This window comes from Sinohyriopsis cumingii, chromosome 11, assembly GCF_028554795.1.
Source record: "Sinohyriopsis cumingii isolate HCF-2022 chromosome 11, ASM2855479v2, whole genome shotgun sequence".
Classification (NCBI taxonomy): domain Eukaryota; kingdom Metazoa; phylum Mollusca; class Bivalvia; order Unionida; family Unionidae; genus Sinohyriopsis; species Sinohyriopsis cumingii.
Genome location: NC_142971.1, coordinates 86,388,951 through 86,412,608, shown reverse-complemented (window position 1 = coordinate 86,412,608; position 23,658 = coordinate 86,388,951). Strand labels below are relative to the sequence as shown.

General features: G+C 35.9%; 1 protein-coding gene across 1 annotated transcript in view; it reads left to right on the top strand.

Annotated features, from left to right (window-relative positions):
* The first annotated feature begins 3,436 nt into the window (after window positions 1-3,436).
* LOC149788903 (uncharacterized) overlaps window positions 3,437-23,658 on the top strand; it is a 39,889-nt gene continuing 19,667 nt past the window's right edge. Inside the window, exons 1-9 of the mRNA XM_089975031.1 lie at window positions 3,437-3,651; window positions 8,593-8,840; window positions 12,836-12,940; window positions 16,008-16,097; window positions 20,191-20,286; window positions 21,505-21,606; window positions 22,104-22,198; window positions 22,492-22,831; window positions 23,055-23,240. Of these exons, the coding sequence (XP_089831157.1) occupies window positions 3,615-3,651; window positions 8,593-8,840; window positions 12,836-12,940; window positions 16,008-16,097; window positions 20,191-20,286; window positions 21,505-21,606; window positions 22,104-22,198; window positions 22,492-22,831; window positions 23,055-23,240 (1,299 nt within the window). The 5' untranslated portion in view covers window positions 3,437-3,614. The remainder of the gene's footprint in view (window positions 3,652-8,592; window positions 8,841-12,835; window positions 12,941-16,007; window positions 16,098-20,190; window positions 20,287-21,504; window positions 21,607-22,103; window positions 22,199-22,491; window positions 22,832-23,054; window positions 23,241-23,658) is intronic.

The following is a 23,658-nucleotide window of genomic DNA, read 5'->3' as shown; positions in this document are numbered from 1 at the left end:
AGATATTCTATAAAGCACAGTACAATTCGTCTGCTTTCCTGAATTTGTTCTGTCGACACATTATAAGGTGTGTCTTCTATTACTAAGAGGTAACTAGAGCGAGTCATTGAGTTGGCACTCAAAATGCGTATTGACAAATGTACACCTTGAGGCCGTTCGCTATTAGGCGTTTTCAATCCACCCTTAGTCAGGCCCGTTCAACTGCAACAAAGGAGCTAAATGTTCTTGAGAGAGAGAGAGAGAGAGAGAGAGAGAGAGAGAGAGAGAGAGAGAACAAATAGCGGGGTATTCTTGTATAGAAGAATTACAACAATTAGTTGACAATGTCTCAATAAGCATCGTGCGGATACCTAGTGAATTTGTCTTATCGTTATCAGTCTTTTCGATATAAATAAATTCTATAGGTTATCAATAGTGCTGTTATTATTATTATACATAAAGAACATATTTTTTTTGTCTTTTAACCGCTATGTAAGTGTACCTGATGATGGGGTCTTGTATCAAATGCATTAGGGTGAAAAGAGTGCTTTGTGAATTTTGACCTGCCAATATTTCCAATTTAAACTATTTTGACGGTACTGTTGTACATACTATTTTGTACTGATCAACGATTTGGAGTTTTGAGAAAATGCATATCATCAGGACGTCACACAGATTTCCTAAAACGGACATTAAACGTTAAGACGAGCTCAGTTCTGTATATTCTGTTTGGTAAAATAGTAAGATAACCATTGATTTGCAATGTCAAAACAAATACTGTTAAATGTTGGTGCAGATTGATAGAAAGCTAAGACGTAAAAGTATGGTGTAATAATGAATGCAAAACGTTCGTTAAAATCAGTAAATTGTATTTGATTGATGTGGATATGAATGCCACTGGTAGACACATCCTTTCCCTAATAAATAACACCACTGGTAGACAGAACCCTACACAGCCCTTTCCCTAATAAATACCACTGGTAGACACAATCTTTCCCTAATAAAGAATACCACTGGTAGACACAATCTTTCCCTAATAAATAATACCACTGGTAGACACAACCTTTCCCTAATAAACAATGCCACTGGTAGGCGCAACCTTTCCCTAATAAACAATACCACTGGTAGATGCAACCTTTCCCTAAAAAACAATACCACTGGTAGACGCAACCTTTCCCTATTAAACAATACAACTGGTAGACGCAACCTTTCCTTAATAAACAATGCCACTGGTAGGCGCAACCTTTCCTTAATAAACAATGCCACTGGTAGGCGCAACCTTTTTCGAATAAACAATACCACTGGTATGCGCAACCTTTTTCTAATAAACAATACCACTGGTAGGCGCAACCTTTTTCTAATAAACAATGCCACTGGTAGGCGCAACCTTTTTCTAATAAACAATACCACTGGTATGCGCAACCTTTTTCTAATAAATAATACCACTGGTAGACACAACCCTACACAGCCCTTTCCCTAATAAATAATACCACTGGTAGACACAATCTTTCCTTAATAAAGAATACCACTGGTAGACACAACCTTTCCCTAATAAACAATACAACTGGTAGATGCAACCTTGCCCTAATAAACAATACCACTGGTAGAGGCAACCTTTTTCTAATAAACAATACCACTGGTATGCGCAACCTTTTTCTAATAAACAATACCACTGGTAGGCGCAACCTTTTTCTAATAAACAATACCACTGGTAGGCGCAACCTTTTTCTAATAAACAATACCACTGGTAGGTGCAACCTTTCCCTAATAAACAATACCACTGGTAGATGCAACCTTGCCCTAATAAACAATACCACTGGTAGACGCAACCTTTTTCTAATAAACAATACCACTGGTGTGCGCAACCTTTTTCTAATAAACAATACCACTGGTAGGCGTAACCTTTTTCTAATAAACAATACCACTGGTATGCGCAACCTTTTTCTAATAAATAATACCACTGGTAGACACAACCCTACACAGCCCTTTCCCTAATAAATAATACCACTGGTAGACACAATCTTTCCCTAATAAAGAATACCACTGGTAGACACAACCTTTCCCTAATAAACAATACCACTGGTAGATGCAACCTTGCCCTAATAAACAATACCACTGGTAGACGCAACCTTTCCCTATTAAACAATACCACTGGTAGACGCAGCCTTTCCCTAATAAACAATGTCACTGGTAGACGCAACCTTTCCTTAATAAACAATGCCACTGGTAGACGCAACCTTTCCTTAATAAACAATGCCACTGGTAGGCGCAACCTTTTTCTAATAAACAATACCACTGGTATGCGCAACCTTTTTCTAATAAACAATACCACTGGCAGGCGCAACCTTTCCCTAATAAACAATACCACTGGTAGACACATCCTTTCCCTAATAAACAATACCACTGGTAGGCACAACCTTTTTCTAATAAACAATACCACTGGTAGGCGCAACCTTTCTGTAATAAACAATACCACTGGTAGGCTCAACCTTTCCCTAATAAACAATACCACTAATAGGCGCAACCTTTCCGTAATAAACAATACCACTGGTAGGCGCAACACACCACTGGTAGACGCAACCTTTCTCTAATAAACAAGACCACTGGCAGACTCAGCTTTTCTTTAATAAACAATACCACTGGTAGACTAACCTTTCCTTAATAACAATACCACTGGTAGACACAACCTTTCCCTAATAAACAATACAACCTTTCCCTAATAAATAATACCACTGGTAGACACAACCTTTCCCTAATCAACAACAATTATAACCATAAATAACAAACTATCTTAAACGTAACTTCAAACTTGGAATAGCTATACATAGTTTTAGAGTAGATACCTTCTAAAACATACCTGAATTATTTGATGATCTTTGACTTTGTCTGCCTAACAACCTAAAAATCATTGTACTGTGTGTAAGAGTTTACAACGCGAGATTGACATTTACTAATGAAGATAGCAAGTTGGATGTACCCTCTATGCAATGGAAATGACCTTGGATTGAGTTTCACTATGTAGTTCAATGTAGTTATTTACGTATTTGAGATAAAAATATTACAGTAGACCAACTATTTAAATATGGTACTTTGCTTTATTTGCAGAAATATGAAGCCGAGAATGTATTTACATTTAGAAAAGTAATTACCGTTCAGTTCTATAATACAGTATTTCCTTTGAATTCGTTATCTTAAAAATGTATTGTGAAGAACATTTTTTAAAAAAATCTGACTTGAACTAGCATGTACAGTGAGTTATATACAACAATATACCATTTATGTCTTACTTTGTGGTATTAGAATCACTTTATTTACATTGTGTACCGAAACCGTCCCGTATAAATGGACTATAATAAATGCAATTAATCTGTCGTGTTGCTCCCATGCTTATCGATTATTGATTAAGTATTCTTTTGTATTCCCTGTATGCCACGAGGTAACCTAAGTGGAAGAATGATCGTATCGTGCATATACTTGATTCATGTTGTAACCACATTATGTTTGAGTTGTACAGTTCAAATCAAAATTGGAATAGTATATTTCTCAAGCACCGATGACAAAATTTACCAGTATATGCGTACTGCATTCGAATTTGCTTGCAAACATTGTAACTTTCATGGAGTAAACTGAGCAAGATGTCAAGATCAAGTCAAAAGAAGGCCGACGCAAAAGGTACTCTGTCTGTCTGTCTGTCTGTCTGTCTCTCTCTCTCTCTCTCTCTCTCTCTCAACCGACCATGAAATACCTAATCTGAAACAAACACACACACAAGAGTGACGCGTGCTTAGCAATAAATATTTCCATTGTAGAGAAATCAAGAAGACAAAACCAAGGAGGAAAAGAAGATACATTTCTTTGCCATTTCGGTTAGTAAAAAGCAAAATATTCTTGCACGAAGGTTAAAGGTAAATACAAATCAAATTGTGCCACAAATAGAAGAAAACAGTTGAATTGGATTACACTTGAAAACAAAGGACTAAAGCAGTGGGAATAAAGGCATCACTGCAATTGAATAGTCATGGAATTTATTTATTTCTATTATCGAAAACTAGATATTTTGTATTAAAAAATGAAAATAATGTAGAAGTAGATCATGAAATGTTTTGATGTAGGAAACGTAATATTCAAGAAGAATAAGACTGAACAAATCTAATAAAACAAAACATGGGCAGACTCACACATTGGATATCACAGTATTTTCATGTCTTCGTCTGTTCTCATTTGCCCATTTCAACCAGTTTAGTGTAATAGTGTGCTGAGAACTCATAGCGTTGAATGTTTTCGTGTTCTTTCTCGACCTATATTTTGTAATGAGAAGTTCTATAGCTGTTGAAGGGCTATCAAATATTAAGACCTATATTTTGTAACGAGAAGTTCTATAGCTGTTGAAGGGCTATCAAATATTAAGACCTATATTTTGTAATGAGCAGTTCTATAGCTGTTGAAGGGCTATCAAATATTAAGACCTATATTTTGTAATGAGAAGTTCTAGAGCTGTTGAAGGGCTATCAAATATTAAGACCTATATTTTGTAATGAGAAGTTCTATAGCTGTTGAAGGGCTATCAAATATTAAGACCTATATTTTGTAATGAGAAGTTCTAGAGCTGTTGAAGGGCTATCAAATATTAAAACCTATATTTTGTAATGAGAAGTTCTATAGCTGTTGAAGGGCTATCAAATATTAAGACTTATATTTTGTAATGAGCAGTTCTATAGCTGTTGAAGGGCTATCAAATATTGAGACCTATATTTTGTAATGTCTACTACAAGCAGTTCTATAGCTGTTAAAGGGCTATCAAATATTAAGAACATGTTTCGTAATGAATTTCTATAACCTGGGACTCTATATTATATGTCTCTGCTACAAGTCTGGAAAACATGTCTTGAGATAAGAGTTGTTAGGAATTTGTTGATTTGTAGCTCAAAAGGTCAAAGATGAGAAGAGGTTGTTAGATCATCTGTCGTCAATGGTCCATCCGTTCCATTCCATCTGTCGTCAATGGTCGATCTGTTCCATTATATCTACATTACCTGGATATGTCGTCAATGTTCAATCCGTTCCATTCCATCTACACTACCTGGATATGTCGTCAATGATCCATCTATTCCATTCTGTCTACATTACCTGGATATGTCGTCAATGGTCGATCTGTTCCATTCTATCTACATTACCTGGATATGTCGTCAATGGTCAATCCGTTCCATTCCATCTACACTATCTGGATATGTCGTCAATGATTAATCCGTTCCATTGCATCAACACAGCCTGGATATATCGTCAATAGTCCATCCGTTCCATTCCAGTTTCCTACCTGGATATGACGTCAATGGTCCATCTGTTCCATTCCATCTACACTACCTGGATATGCCGTCAATGGTCCATCTGTTCCATTCCATCTACACTAACTGGATATGCCGTCAATGGTCGATCCCTTCCATTCCATATACACTACCTGGATATGTCGTCAATGGTCCATCCGCTCCATTCCATCTACACTACCTGGATATGTCGTCAATGGTCGATCCGTTCCATTCCATCTTCACTACCTGGATATGTCGTCAATGGTCCATCCGTTCCATTCCATCTACACTACCTGGATATGTCTCAATGGTCCATCCGCTCCATTCCATCTACACTACCTGGATATGTCGTCAATGGTCGATCCGTTCCATTCCATCTTCACTACCTGGATATGTCGTCAATGGTCCATCCGTTCCATTCCATCTACACTACCTGGATATGTCGTCAATAGTCCATCCGTTCCATTCCATCTACACTACCTGGAGATGTTGCCAATCGTCCATCCGTTCCATTCCATCTACACTACTTGGATAATTCTTATGAAATTTTAAATCCAGATTCACCCCATGGTCTATATGGGCCTAAAGGAAAATGGCGCTGCTCGGACATCCAATAATGCCATCACAATGGCCACCCTGAAAATCTTGTTCATGTTACTCTTCCTGTATGGATGCTTAAATCAACACTGGGCTTTAGCTAAATAAAGACTTTTTGAAATATCTAGTTTTGTTGTAAATAACATTGATGTTGATTTTACCTCAGGTATGGCTACTATCTAAAAACCGTGTATTCGCTACTCCTCTTGAGTGGATGGGGTTTCCACTAAAGACTTATTATGATATCTAGTAAATTTAAATAGCGTCGGTCTGATCTTCAATATAGTTTCCACAGTTGTCTTCTTGAAATGGTGTTCACTGATGTCATGTCAATATGGGGATTTCACTGAAAGACCTTTGCAACACTCTTTAGTTCGTAAAGCACACACACATATTCCTCTCCTTTTGGAGTAAATGAAGAAGGTAACTTTTTTCCATAGCCTAATCCTATTACACTAGCCAAGAAATTAAGAGAATGATATGGTGCTGAATTTAATTCCAATCATCTTTATTCTTCTTTCTTTTGACTGAGACCTTTAAAATACTTGATGACGCAAATAAATACACATGGCCTCAAACACCAGTTAATTACACATAGCCTTTAAACAACACGTCAATACTTTATCGCTGTGCGTAACTAAGACTTACATTCACTCCCCTTCCCCCATTTTATTGTTAACACTAAGTAGATTTATTGCATGCTAAAGGGAAACCACTCAGCCCAACTGTCTCAGATCTATATTCTTCACGCTTTAACGATTAACATTAAAATTTGATTTTAAGTTTCCCGTCAACGGGTATACAGTGGATTCAGTATCTATTTAATAATCATACAGTTAAAAATATTAAAACATATCAACTGATTCCCCGCCATGGATTCAACTCCACATTTCAAAGGAGAATAGCACAATCACTTTTCAATTGTTCATCGCAAATGCGAACGACAAGCAACAATACGGCCTTGGTGTCACTATTTTATAATATAGCAAATTTAATGGACGTTACGATTCAGTTTTAGCATATAAACAAACTCGATTTAAAATCATCTTCAGTCTTCTCTGTATCCTCTACATTTACCATATTTAAGCAAAACGAACATGAGTGACATATTTACGGAATGACACAAGCTGACAGTCTCTATATGCTAGCTTTGAGTAAACAAAAATAGACTACGATTTGTCATCATTTCCAATTCCTTTAATATCTTCCTCGTTCAAAAAGTATGGAATTCAAGCGAAAAGATCGTGAGATACAATACATAAAACATAAAGGAACAGTCCTAGTTCTCTTGCAGTATCCAGGAGCATTCAGGTAGTGTTTTCACCTGACGAATTTATTCGAGGAATGGATTAGAATATTGCTTTAGGGTAAAAGGGATCCACGAATGTGTTAATAACACACGTGTCTTACACAAGCTTTAGTAAATCATATTCTGATAACGTAATAATACCGTCATCAGACTTGGACTTGGCTCAAGAATTGATACTGAAGCCAAGTCTTTGCTAAGCAACCTTGTTAAGCCGCGTGACATCGATCGGCCATTTAAGATCCCAAGACATGCTACACAATTAATATAATGTAACTCTGTCCTGTCATATTCAAAACAAAGGATATAGTTTTCTACAATGCCTCAAGACCATATGTGTTTTGTCCAAACACACCCATCCCACACACAAGCACATACACAAAACAATACATCAGGGCCATATTTGTTTACTACATCCCGCCCCCCCCCCCCCCCGCCCCCAATTTATTTTCGTAAATGTACACTTACACATATTCATATCACTTCTCTTTGTGGGTGTCAAAATAAGTCGAGAAGAGTTGTCTCCGTTTGTCTGAGCCTAGATAGCGCGCTTATAGCTAGACATACAATTACAGTTTATATCAGCATTAAATATTGCAATACTCGATTCCGTTCAGGGGCCCCGGAGGACCGAGCGGTCTAAAAGACTCGCCTTTACCGATCAGTGCCATTTCTCCTTTGTCTGCTTTTGGTTCAATCTCGTACTCGGTCAATATGCGTATGTGAGAAGGCTGCCTGCATCTTCCCGTGGGTCGGTGCTTCTTATCGGAGTTTTCCTTGGTTCTTTCTTCACCAATTATACAGGTCGCCACGTATAGCTTGTTTTAAACTCAAAACAACAACTATTCCATTAAACTGTAAATTGATTTTGAAGAATCTAAATATGGACAAATGTATATGCATGACAAATGCATCTTTCTAATATGTTTATACTATGAATTCGTAAATGACTGGTGTTTATAAACTCAGAAACACAACTTTCTGATAATAGCAAAAGTATGCTAACAATTTCTTATCAACGTCAAGTAAGATAATCATCCCAGAGCAGGAAGTAAAATGCGTGTTTTTGTAGCAAAGATCAGAATAAACGGAAACTTCTTTAAAAACTGAATATATATATATATATATATATATATATATATATATATATATATATATATATATATATATATCTGCCAAGAGATAAATTTGCCACATTCATCCTTAATTTTGCTTCAGATTATGTGCCTTACTTGATAGAAAATTACAAGTAGAGACTGCATAACATATTTCCTTCCAGTACGTCAAACCGCACTGAATATCATTCTTAAAATATTTACCGGGTACGTACTCTTTATTTGAGAGATATCAGTAGTGTTATGTTGTATATGCAATGAATAAGTTGAAGAATCATTTTGTCTTTCCTAGGATGGGGAGTTCAGCAAATACAACCTGCCCCATCAGAAGCTAACTTCGATTTATCAAACAGTGGTCAAGTTATTCAGATCACTGCAGACGTCCATGTAGAATCAGAAGTAGATGGTAGCAGCAACATTGAATCTGGAGCTGAAAGTGGGGCCGACAAAATCAGTCAACATGAATCAGACACGGGAAGTGCTGCCAGTTCAGCAAACATTCCCCGTACGGGCCCCACTAGCCCTCTTAATCCGGATCCCGTGAGTATCAATCATCGTCATCCACAAATAATATTGATTCCTCACTTATAACACCAGGTGTGGGATAACCTTGTTCACAATTACTGACCATAAAAAGCATATTCTGATCCCTTGCGTGTGTGTGTGTGTGTGATTTAGATTTTTAACGTAGCTTTAAAAACATTTCAGTCATATCGCTACCATGTCTGCAGTGTGACAGTTTATAGTGATGTGTAACACCGGGGCATCATACAGCAGACATTTAGCATGATGTCTCACACAGTCACATTATCCTGACACCAGTCCGACCATTCCTAACACTAATTCTAAGTGCCTAGCAAGGCAGCTGTTAGTAACATTTTTTAAAGTCTTTGGTATGATTCGACCGGGGTTCAAACCCGCCACCTCTCGCATCTGAGGCGGACGCGCTAACTACTAGGCCACCGGAGCGGTCCTTGCGCCTTTAATTTAGGCTCTGTTGTAATAATATTATATAGACTGTTGGAAACTTTATTCGTTTTATTAATTTATAAATTTGTCATTTTAAATAATGAACAAAGTGAGGTACAAGATCATCGGATTATTTTGCAAATAATAATAATAATAATAATAATAATAAGTCTCAGTAATAAAAACATTGCATTGCATATAAGCCCAGTAAATTATGCCAACAATTAGTCTTGCATATTTCATTTCAAATTCTGTGATTTGAATAGTAGAAGCATCCAAATAGTTTCTGTGAAAACTTGGAGATTGTCTGCAGCCGTCATTGATTTCATGGTAGCCACAAAATTGTCCGAGGGACCATGATTAAAGAAAATACCACAAGATGTCCAGACGCTTTACCATACACCTCAGTGACATAATGTATGTGACAACAATATCATATATACCTAAGCTCAGGCGTAAAATAGTATTCCTTATGCAAGAAAAGAAGTTACCTTAAATAAAATCATGCATGTATTCCGAAGCTGAAGTGATTTCTAGGTTAAGAAACATTTTAGCAAGCAAACAACAATTCTGCTTCATTAAAAATAATATCAGAATAAACATTACAATTTATTTTAGTGTAATTTACTATCTTCTTTCGCTGGAGAAGATTAAGTACAAGAATAGATGTATTACTTTGAGACACAACGCCAAAATATTTGATTCAAGTACGTTTAAGAATAATATGTGATTCTTGAAGCATCATCCTAAATCAGGTATTACAAATTCGCCACCATGTTAAACTTTTAACATGTTTCAACAAATTGTGCACTAGACTCTCAATGTTACAATTACTTGTAATTAGCTTTCACTTCTTTCTTTGCATGTAATTACGGCTTGGGAAACGCTATGCAAAAAGTACAATGTGTTTGTTCTGCAATCACGATGCTTTCGATTACAATGGGATAACTTGCAATTTGCAATATTGGATACGCAAGTATATTTTGTAACTGCGCCTTTTACAATAATTATGGATACTTATTATTCATGTTTACAAATTTGTAAACAAAAGAATATATATATATATATATATATATATATATATATATATATATATATATATATATATATATATATATATATACACACATTGCTTACACAAGGATGCAATTTCATTTTTGCTTCGCATAGCTGATAACAACCAATACAACCCCCCCCCCCAAAAAAAAAATGAGCATAATGTATGGGTATTTATTGTAATGAGTAGTCTTACCAACATCTAGGCTTACAAAACTGCATATCTACTGACGACAGAAACACACATTTAACTAATGGATTGTTTTCGACGATACACTGTATTGGATTTGCGAGTCACTTGCGAGCCTTCGCAGCGACAAAAAAAGGCCAATACAAATTACGAAGTCGCATATAGCTTCGTAATTAAATGCAGAACTTCGACGTGTCATTGATATTAGACTGATGATTGAAAGAATATACTCTACACAAAATATCTAAAAGAGTTATCCAAAACATTTATCGAGCAGTATATATCGCTGATATTACATTTACAATGTAAATCAAGCAATTAATTACCTATTGTATAGAACACGTTTGGATTTCATAGGAGGAGTCATGTAAGAACCTCTGTCTATATCTGAACGGTCCGAAACAAAAGCAGCTTAACAATGCCTGACATGTTCATGCACGTCACCAAATCGCAGTGCAATTCTAACACAATACATAATGTGACTTTATTGTAGTTATGATCACTGAGTCATAACATATTTATAATTATAGGAATAAGTCACAACACGTACATCATTTTTTAAAAGAGTAATCAGTTTCGACCATTTCAGATAATGGTTCTAACATGCATAGGGCTGGATATTTTGTTTCTAAGTACCCACGGTGTGCATTTCATGCGATCATTGCCTGAAGTGACTTGGAACAATGATTTTACAAATTAATATTTTTAAAAAAACTTTAGTACGAATAAAATAAAGTCAGGGTGAGGTAGCTTTGTTTCATCTTCTGTTCACGTACAGGAGTGTGTGTGTGTGTGTGTGTGTGTGTGTGTGTGTGATTTGGAGTTTTAACGTAGCGTTAAAAATTTTTCAGTCATATCGTTAAGATGTCTGCAGTGTGGCAGTTTATAGTGATGCTTAGCACTGGGGCATCATCTCGGAGACATGTAACATGATGTCCCACCCAGTCAGTTATTCCTGACATCAGGCCGACCAGTCCTAAAACTAACCTCTTAATGCTGAGCACCAAGCGAGGCAACTGTTAGTATCATTTTTGTAAGTCTTTGGTATGACTCAACCGGGGATCGAACCCACGACCTCCCGCATCCGAGGCGGACGCTCTAACCACTAGGGCACCGGTGCGGTCACGTGCACGTAAGCGATGTGCATGACAAGAATGTATTTCGCAATTTAAATTCGAGACGCTTGTTTGCGTAATTTAACGAACTCAGCCGAACTATTACAAATACACGCACGCACGTATAATACATACATACATACATACATACATACATACATACATACAGCTTTTCTCTTCTTGAAGGAAGCATTTTAAATTCTATCCCTTCATTTTAAATATACCTCTTAAAGCTATTAGATTCAAGATCTTTCTCTACATCTTCTCGCCTCGAAATGACCATACTAGGTAATAAACATCCCACATTTAAATCGTTTTACGCCCCGTTAAATTTGACAAACTCGTATCGTCTTACAACCAGCAATTCAATAGAAACGCACTCTTATGCTCCAGTTTACCACAGAGTCACGTGACCCGCAAAAGAAGACAATAACAAAAGAACCCTCTCTTACACATTGAATAAGAGGCATACCGAGTTAAATTATTCCATATAAAATGTGAAATGCGGCGATGAGAAATTGCTTACCTAGGCAAACATTCTTCTATCACACGACATGTTGGACGATGCCATATGTAACGCGAATGCATGATTTGACCTATATGTTGCCAGTTTAATGAAATGCATGATTTTACCTACATTTTACCACTCTACCTTTAATCCAATCATATTGACTTAAATACAAGATTTTATCATTTCGGCCAATCAATCATATATGCATATATTACAAACACGTGCATACATAAACATAAATACAAATTGTTGCAAACTATGAAGCTAGAGCTAGGTGTTAATGCGTGTATAAGTTGATTAACCAATAATGTCCGTAGAAATATAGGTTCCGGATAACCTGATGAGTATGTCCATGAAAGAAATGAATAATATAGCCGGATGTACGATAGGGATGTACGAATACGGAGATATCGGCCTAACGTTACTGGGATCGTTCATGTTGTTCATTTTCTGGCGAAAATGAACCTTCAGCAACTCTGGACAGATAAAAAGCATTTAATTAAAATATGACATGCATATAGTCGATTCCTGAGTATTTAACTTGATTATAGTCACTGATCATTCCATATTATTCGTGTATAGATTGTCTTTAATGAAACACGGTATTCAGTTTGAGTCTCTTACCCGGTATGTTTTAGAATAAATGTTTAAATATAACCTAAGTACATTTGAGATTCGGTTTCCTTCTCTACAGCTACAGACGTTGTACAGAGGAAAAACTAGTTATGAGGTGTGGTCTCACTTGGAACTTGAAGAGACTGAAAAAAAGAAAAGCACATTGAGAGGCTCCAACGTGAAGGTGAGTACACGGTTTTGTCATTATAGCCATATCACAAGCTACTCCACACGTCTTCCTGCGACCGCAGCCCTCCTTCTGATTCTCTTTTCCTTCCGGCTTTACAGTGACATGCGCAAAACAAAATGAAGGTTCCCCCTCTGTGATATATAAAATGAACGGTAACAGCGTTCTCTGTAAGTCTCCACCATACGGCATTCTTGTTAAAAGTACTTGGACAAGATAATTTGGCTGTAGATTGAATTTCAATTAAAACATAGTAAATTGTGTGTGTGTGTGTGTGTGTGAGAGAGAGAGAGAGAGAGAGAGAGAGAGAGAGTTTCCCTGGTCGAAAGAAGCTATTGAAATTGTGTTTTCTAAGTCATCATAAGTAGTGGGAAAGTGTCAGACAGTAACTTTGGTAAGGACAAGAGAAATGTTTGATTGCGGAAGGCCTACTTCTTGCGATTGTGTCTGAAAGATACACCTGTAGACAAAAGACATCTGACTGGTCAAAATTCAAGTTTTATTGAGTAACTCAAATCCTATCTTTTATCAATGAGATCATCAGTACAGATATCGCCATAAAGATCGATGTTATCATGAATACATTTAGAAAACCAGCTTGTACAGTGTCTTGTAAATAGTTACACTGGACAACAAATTTTTACAAAAGTCATGTTACTGAAATAAAATTAGTCAATTCTTATCAATTTTTATGTGCTGAACACGAATATGACAGTCAAATTGCAAAATTGGCTCTAGTTTTTTTGTAATCTGCAAGAAATTAATGCTTACATAACGAAATGCATTCCAATAGTAAAAGGTGAACTGTAATAGCCTACCTATAAAAAATCAAGTCATTGACTACATCTTAGATTTCTTCGCCTGTCTCTTGTACAGCTGTTCGGGAGCATCTCTGAGGAGTGTCCAGCAGTAGTCAGCCAGCATTGTAGTGGACCATTTTCCCTGGTATCTTTGTTCCATTGTTGCGATATCTTGATGAAAACGTTCGCCGTGTTCATCACTAACAATACCACAGTTGCTAGGAAAGAAATCCAAATGGGAATGAAGGAAGTGAATCTTTAGAGACATATTGCAGCCAAGTTTCTTATACTTCATCAACATGTCTTCTACTAGTTCCTTATAGTTTTCTGCCCTAACATTTCCGAAGAAGTTTGTAGAAACTAGGCGAAAAGCATTCCATGCTTGTTTCGCGTCACCTTCCAGCAAGTTGTTGAACCGGTCATCTTTGAAAAGCTCTCGAATCTGAGGACCCACAAAAACTCCCTCTTTAATCTTTGCTTCGCTGAGTCGAGGGAATTTTTCATGCAGGTATCGGAATGCTGGCAAAGTCCGGTCAATGGCTTTCACGAAGTTCTTCATCAAACCTAGTTTGATGTGAAGGGGTGGTAGCAAGATTTTCTGAGCCTCAACCAGAGCTGGGTGTTGGATATTCTTCTCTCCAATGGCTACATTCTGCCTGTGAGTCCATTCCTTCCTCATGTAGTGCATTTCCCTTGCTCGGCTATCCCACTCGCATAAGAAACACATGTATTTTGTATATCCTTGCTGCAGTCCCATTAAAAGGGCAACTACCTTCAAATCACCACAGAGGTGCCAGCTGTACTTGTTATACTCAATGGAATTCAGTAGCTGCCTTAAGTTATCGTATGTCTCTTTCATGTGGACAGCATACGCTACTGGAATAGATGGAAGAATATTTCCATTGTGCAAAAGCACAGCCTTGAGACTCAGTTTCGAAGAGTCCACAAATAGTCTCCATTCTTGTGGGTCATGAGTGATTTTTAAAGCATTCATGAGGCCCTCAATATCGGAACAGAATATCAGATTACTTTCCTTTCTGAAGAAAGGCTCCAATTGCTGGTGGCGCTTTCGATATGCAGTAATTGTGACATCTTCTTCTAGAAGATTCCATTGTTGGAGTCTTGATCCTAGCAATTCTGCCTTGTTCTTTGATAAGTCCAAATCACGAATCAGGTCATTTAGTTCTTCCTGTGTTATTCTGTGTGGGGTTGATGATGCACCACAGTGAAAATCTGGATCACTGCATGCTGATGGACCAGGAGAAGAACAGGTCGACTCACCTTTGTCTTCGTCAGATGAATCAAGAGAATATTCTGCTGGAGGTTCTGGAATAGGAAGTCCCTCACCATGTGGAACTGGTCTCAATGCAGACGGAATGTTTGGGTAGACTATTCTCGACTTCTTTCGCTTCGTTATTCCGCCGGAAAGAGGAGGAACCAAGCAGAAGTAACAGTCATTTAGGTGGTTGCTTGGCTCTCTCCACACCATTGGGACTGCAAACGGCATTGATGACCTTTTGCAATTCAACCACTGTGAAAGCTGTGTTGTACATGTAGCACAGCATATATGCGGAGCCCAAGGCTTGTCTTGGTCACCAACCTTGCATCCGAAGTAAAGATGATATGCCTTCTTCACTTGAGAATTGATACTTTTCTTCTGGTTGGCAAATGTCACTTCCCCACAAATATAGCAAAAATTGTCCGCGGTATTAACACACTTTCGAGGCATTACTGTTCTTTATTGTACGTAAATGGATAAAATAATAAGTTTTATGTAACAGTAGCTTGAACTGTCTCGCACAACGTCTAAAATATTTTAAATGCTGAACCTATCTGATTGGGCTTTATATAGTACACTGCTTACGTCAGCTTCAGCAGCCGCCTGGCATTAGTATAATAGGCCTACACATGTATAGTACACTGCTGACGTCAACTTACTTCAGCAGCCGCATGGCATTAGTATTGCATTGCATCAGAAAATGATGCAATCAACTGTGGATGATGTGAGCATGATGGTATTATGCAATGTTACATCATTATTCCGGATGTTGCTGCAGTCCTACTGGAGAAATTTACACAGTGAAACATAGAAAATGAGGTATATGAATATCTTCAAAACGAGAGCCAATACAAATTTTTCACGGTTATATTCGTGTTCGGCACACTAAAATACTACAGATTAGGGCCTTTTCAAGTCAGTAATGATTTCACTGTTGACCAGTGTTATTTATGTTTACCAGAAAACGGTCAATTCTTTCTTTCAGCTTATAACAGCCGCAAGGATGTCCGATGTTAAGTCCACGAAGAAAATTCTTGAGGAACACGCGGACTTGGATCTGGATTGCACCGATAAGGTAATTTGTAATGCATCTGTATTTTGTAATGCATTTGCAATTTGTAATGCATAAGGTAATTTGTAATGCATTATTAATTTGTAATGCATAAGGTGATTTCTAATGCATCTGTAATTTGTAATGCAACTGTAAATTGTAATGCATTCGGTAATTTGTAACGCATCTGTATTTTGTAATGCATTTGCAATCTGTAATGCATCTGTTGAACTGCAAGCCGTTGCTGCGTTTTACCCCTTTACTCTCCTATGGAGAAGGGATGATACTACTGTGTCAAACATCCAGGTAGGGATTCATGCTTTCGTAAATTTAAACACTCAACAAGAAACAATGATGTTACTTTTTTACTGCTGGTCCAAAACATTTTAAATGATCTTTTGGGTTGATCTAAACTCTGTAATAGTTAAAGCCGTTGATGAGACTAATTACTATCATTATTATGAACAGATGAACTATGCGCAAAAGGAGTATATTCATACGCAGTATGAGAACTAGATGACACTGAAGAACGTGGTCTGTCTCAATAAAATCTCTTTTGTGTTTGTGCGATACTCTTATTTAAGCTTTGTTTAGTCAAGATGCACTTGCTGCTCGTGGATCGGTAATTTAGACTAGAATAATACCTGACCAATTAAAACGTTCAAAGACCACCAGATGATTGAAACAAATAAATGAAATATAGCTACATCAGATGTACGCATATTTGTTATATTTGTTTATTGTCCCCGTAATAGGTTGAGCATTGGGTCGGGGAACAATCCCAGTGTCAGCTTACAACTGATACAGCCTAGGAACAATAAATATAGTGTAGGAGAAAAAATTAAACATCTGCACATGCAAACACACGTGCACACAGTCATGAATTACACAATCTCTTATTTGGCAATTATAAATATACAGCTTATAAGTGGCACACTGTACACTATAACATGATGCTCTTAAACATGTATTTGAGTTCAACACATCGTTCTATTTACTGTGGAATAATGGTTCCCGCTGTTTCCAAATCAACATAAATGTTTCCTTTCTTTCAGATTTTATTGCAATATATTTTTCCAGATTATAGTGATCTTTAAGAAAAACTTTCAAACCATCCGATCTAGGTATATCCCCTTTCAATTTAAATATATAACTTTTTGCACAAGGAAATTACTGAATTATCCCTTGAAAGGCATGGAAATTCTTACTGAGACCATGCATAGCTTTAAAGCTTTCTAAGTCGATCATAGTTCCCTGATCTGTAAGCATATCATGAATATAGATTACATATTGTTCAAACCATTCCCTATAGAAAATGGGTACATTGTTCACCGTTATAAAGGAGTTCATTGATAGACTTGTTTTCATAACATCTTCTCCTGTCCGGGGTATATTTTTCTCTTGTAACAGCTTCCGTTTTAGCAAAACATCACGCCAAAAAGCATTTGTTGTCTTTTTGGATAAAGTAATCACACTTTCATCTCCTGGTAGGAACAGGTTTCTAATCTCGGACATTTCATATTCAGATGAATAGGCCAGTTTTCTGTGATATAGAAGAATTCTACGAATCCATGTTATTTTTCAATGCTAATATAAATTTATCAATATGTCATCGCCAAGCTACCTTTAGAAAAAATTTTGAGTCATGACCTCTCTATTTTGTTCACTTTTGATTTCTACATAAAGATGAAAAATAAATTGCTGAGGATTTGTTGACGAGATGAACAAATAATTAAGCTTTGGAATATAGTTTTACCCTTTTATCCAAATCCACCGAAAACGTTATGTCCAATGATGTAAATTCAGTCTCTCACTGTAACGTTAACATGTGATGAAATTTTTCTGCACTTTACTTCTTGCTTCCTATTCAAACTGCTTGTGTTTTGGAAATGTTCGGTTTCAGTCCTGAAATTCTTGAAAAGAATCTCAATACTGCAACAAAGGATTCCAAGGATTACAAAGAGTCATCAAGAACTAAAGTAATATCGTCTGCAAACTGTAACATTAAATATTCTGTCTCCCTTAACTGGATGCCTTTAATTTTTTTAAATTATTCTTTCATAGTATAGACAATATTTCTGTACATAATAAGAAGAGATATTGGATATTGAACCACCCTGCAGACAACTATTGGAAATTTTGAAAATTAAAACTATTTGTAAAACTGCCGATGAGATATTGCAATAAAATGTTTTATCCCAGTACCTTATACTTGGTCCAAGTGTAAAAAAATAAGAACATTAAATTTCCATGAAATAGAATCAAATACTATTTCAAAATCAGTTAATAGTAATACACCCGGAATTTGTGACTCTTCTGTAATGTGCATAGGCTCATATACAATCTTTGTATTTTCACCAATGTATCTTCCTTTTACAAAACCAATTTGATCCTCAGATATTTATTTCATTCAGTACTGACTTGATTATTTTGGTAATACATCCTGTATGCAACGTTAAGTACAGAAATAGGACGCCAATTCCTCAAGTATTGCTTAGGTTTATCCTCTTTGGATATGCATGTTTTAATACCTTGTCTCAAAACAGCTGAACATTATTCAGTTTCATAGGTTCTTCATTTAGTGTTCTAACTATAAATTCACCAATGTCAATCCAGAAGACTTTGAAACCATCTGATACAGAGCTTTTGCTTTTTTTTCCATACTTTTAAAGATATCCAATACTTCTGCTTGGGTAACTTTGCTTTCTAATCTTAGAAATTGCTCCTGGTCAAGTCTAGAAATTTGATATTTGTTATAGAAGGTCCTCTAAGTTTACATCCTCTACCACTTTTTCCTCATTATGCAGATTATGATAATACTCTTTTCCTTCGCCTAGAATATCAAATTTACCACTAATAATTTCATCGCCATCTGTCATTACTTTTGTGATTGTTCTATTCAAATAGTTTCTGTTTTCTAGGTGGTTAAATTATCTGGTCGGTTTCTCACCTTTATCTATCCATTTTACCCTGGATTTAATAATACTTCCTAAAAGCTTTTCTTTTCTCAAACTTTCAAGCTTCTTCCTTTTAGACTCCACTATTTCTGAATCATACGATCAAATGAAACCATTCTCAATGGATTGTATTTGCTGTTTTAATTTAGATTGCTTTTTATATGAAGCATACGAAATACTTTTTCTACGGATTTCCATCAACAATGTCTCTAGAAATAACGAATCTGATATAAGTAGTCTTAGATCTGGATTCAATACATTGTCAATATTTCCATCATATCCAGTTGCAGCATATTGTAGTGTTAGTCTTTTAATTCAATTTTCTATCTCATCATATAGTTTTTATCCAACAGGGAACTGCTATTACATTTCCGCAAGCATTTACCTCTGACGAAATTATTTGAATTCAAATACAATGTTAACATAGAGTGGCCAGACCTATTAGTTTGTTCAATTTACAATTTTCCTACATTTGTCAGAATTCATTCTGACACAAGAAAGAAATCAAATATTGCTCGTTTTAGAGGACTTTTTCTTCTCTATGTATATCTCTTTAATCCTGCATTTACTCCTCTAAATGGATCAAAAAGACCAAAATTTTATTTTATATTTAATAATGCATTTCTAGCATTAGGGTCATTTACATTTCTATAATTATATGAAATCCTAATTCTGGATCTTGAACCAAGTCTAAGTCCCCACATGTAATAACAGACTCATTTTCCCATTCATTTATAATATCATTTATATTGTTGTAAAATTCTGGGTGATCGTTATTTGGCCCATTGACATTAATTAAAGTGAAATTTCTTTCACCAGTCAGTGTGTGTGTGTGATTGTGGCTTTTTAACGTAGCTATTACATTTTTTCAGTCATAACGTTACGATGTCTTTAGTGTGGCAGTTTAAAGTGATGTCTAGCAATGTGATAGTGTTTATCTCTGGACTCTCGACGTGAAGAACTTCATTAATGTAATATTGTTTTCTAGATCGGACATGCAAGGGTTATGTGTGATAGCGTTTATATCTGGACTCTCGACGTGAAGAACTTCATTAATGTAATATTGTTTTCTAGATCGGGCATGCAAGGGTTATATGTGATAGCGTTTATCTCTGGACTCTAGGCGTGAAGAACTTCATTAATTTAATATTGTTTTCTAGATCGGACAAGCAGCTCTTCACTACGCCGCCGATGAAGGTCAAGTGGATATATTGCGATTGCTGGTAGAGGATGGCGCTAAGATAGACACTCCCGATGTAGGTGCATTCTTTTGTTTTCTAAGGAATAATGATAATAATAATAATAATAGAACTGCGCAAGAGTGACATGACATCCGATTTATTAAAGTGGAATAAGATTTTTATGAAAACTTGCATTCTTCTAAACTATTGTTTCACCATTTTCAGCATATGAAATAAAAGGGCAAGTATGAATGTTATTCAAAATCAATCGAATCAGTTAGACATGTTGAATTATTTATTGCGCATTTTGTTTCATTTCAAAAAAAAGATTGCAAGTTCGTAGTGAAAATATATGTTTTATCACAACATGCTACAATGGCATTGGACACAAGTTCTAGCTTCATTTGCTCTTACATGTTTCAACATGACAACCGTGAAGCGAATCCTGGTAATGAAAAATTATTGGGAAAAAAAGAGGATGAAGATAGTACAATGACATCATTTGCGATTGATAAATTGCTAAAATCATCCCATATTTATTTTGTAGAATTCTACACTTTCATTTGAATTAACCTTTTCCCAAAGCAGTAAATCTAAGCTGACAGCGTGATATGACATTAAGAGTAATATTCTTATTCACTCATTTCGTTGCTGGCTTTATTTGGAACAAGACATGAAGAAATGTGGTTTCATACAAGTTTGGATACACATTGGCAAAATGGTTTGTGTATCAGAAGATTTCCATAAAATTACCTTTGAGGCAAGGCAATGCTCCCTCAATTTCTTACAAGCGAAGAGCAATAATAATAATAATAATAATAATAATTAATAATAATAATGAAAATAATAATGATGATGATAACACACCGCGTATGATTTCAATTGGAAACAAATACGAGAGAGAGAGAGGGAGAGGGAAACGCATTTTTCGTGATTCGGGTTCTTTCTATAAAACGAAACTCACACCTCGCAGTGTTTGTATAGATCATGGCTTGAATGAAAGCTCTAAAGTTATATATGCCATAATTTCATCAATTTCTGACTTAACAGAGAAATCAATCACATTATAAGAGAACAAATATCAAAATTAGCGTTAGCCTAGGGTCCTATTTTATACATGTATCACGAATGATCAAACTTGCTGTTAATCAGACAGATATAATTTTGAGTCTCAGATACAATTCATCTATCAAACATTGTCAATAATATTACTAGAAACACATTGAGGTAAACAAAAGGATTTATGAGCTTTTTTTTCCTTTCTTGAGGGTGACTATCTGCTTATGCTTTCAGCACAACGGGAAGACAGCTCTTCATCATGCTGTTGACAGAAACCAAGTTAAGGCCGCTGAGTACCTCATCCTCGCCGGGGCCAACCTGACGGTCAAAGATATGGTGAGTCTGACACATACATGTACCCTTTGGAATGGAAAAGGTTGTTTGCGGGTTCGTATTTAGCCAGAATATTGCAGCATCACAGATGATAATCACGTGCGAAATTATTGAAACATGAGAGTACGCGGCATATTTTGAATGTAAACGATCAAGAGAAAGCGCCTCTAAAGTCATTACGGGACACTTTAACGTTTTCCGATTAATTTTCGTAGCTACACACAACGCATGTAGGGGTATAATAAAAAATAAAACGAAAGAGAAAAGAAATTTTAGAGAGTGATACATGTATATTAGAAATAGTAATGTTACTATTATTACAAAAGAGAAAGGCATCAACGTATTGTAGTAAAAGATTTTTAAATGAAACTTAAAGGAACACTAATTTTAAACAAGAGATCTAACACTAAGTTAGTAATGAAGAGAAGATAGAAAAACGTATAACTTAAAGGTGGATGTATTTATTTTCAATTAAAATAACATATACTGTCATGTTTCAGGAGGGAAAAACACCGTATGGTTTATGCAAAAGTGACAAAATGCGCTTGGCATTGAGCAATCTTTGGTCTACATCAGCTGAAAAAGATGACGTCCCGTAAGATACAACTTTAGTTTTCTTGTGTAATTTGCAGTTCATGTAATTCAGGAAAAGGTGTCATCAGTAATTCATAGATTACCAATAGCACGCAATCTTCTTAAATATTTATTCAAATTTAGGTACGTCGACATAATTTAATCACGTTTTACATTATGATTATTGGTACAGACCTTTAACATAAAACACGTCAATCCAGGACATTCATAATACTGTTTAATTAAGCTTAATTATAATTAATGTAAGGTTCTTCTCTTTGATTCGTGCACTGTTGCAGTTCATTCTACTTTTAGGAAAATACTCGCAGAAAGAAACGAAATCCACGAAGGATCGAAGACAAAATTTAAGAATCTTGGACTCGTGGTTGAGTACAGTAACAATGGAAAAGGCGACTTCTTCACTATGATGTGCAGACGTAAATCGATTGAGAACAGCGGCATTAACTTTGGTTTTCAGAAGCCCGAGGAGGTATTAAGCGATGTCTTCGTATATCGTATTCGTCGAAATATTGGCAGCATCCCGTCGATCGTAACGGTGACTCTCTTCAGTGGACCAGAGCCAAACGAGGAAGTAATTATCAGAACCAATAAGGGCAACGAGTTGGTCGCCATAGGTGTCAAAGAGAAAACAAAGGTAAATATGCAAAAATTGTAAATACGATCGAAATCTTAATTAAATCGAATGTAAATTAATCCATACATTAAATGTCACTCACAACTGCCTCTTATGACTCATAAATTTACATATTGTTAAGATTAACTTGGTGCATAAATTCCAGAATATACTATAAGTCATTAACATCAGACATCTTCTTCATAGTCGATTATTTATGATATCTTTTGTTGCTTTATTTGAGAAATGGGCATGCAAGTTCAAGGCTGATCTAAGAAAGTTCAGCGCATTTGTGGCTGTTTGCAGACCAAAAAGGGAAACGTTTGAAGTTGGAACGGAGGCAACTACGGTCCACTCAGTGGTAGATGACCGTGTAGAGATAACAATACCAGATAATGCTTTCGAGGTGCCAACAAAAGTGACTATGGAAGTAAGTTACCACATTGAAATTCGCTGTTGTACTCAGTCAAAAGATGCATGATTATTGTTTGTATTCATACACATCCATTGTCCGTTTGAAGTATATATAGTTTTTTTTTAAAATAATTAATTGGAGTAGCCACAAATTCTCTTTATAAATTATATCAGCACCTAAGATAATACAATTTGCTATTTCAATTTAAAAAAATATCAGAGTACCGATAAATATAATCTTTACAAATTTTATTTAAAAAAGAGGAATCGAAATTATTGTGTTGACTTCACTTTACAAATATAAAGATGTATTTATGGGTCTTTTTCTGCATCTCTGTACAAAGTAATAAATGTTGCTATTAAAACATTTTAAAATTCAACAAACATTTTGATTGATAAGCTGTATCTGTTACACTGCATTTTCTTGAAAGTAA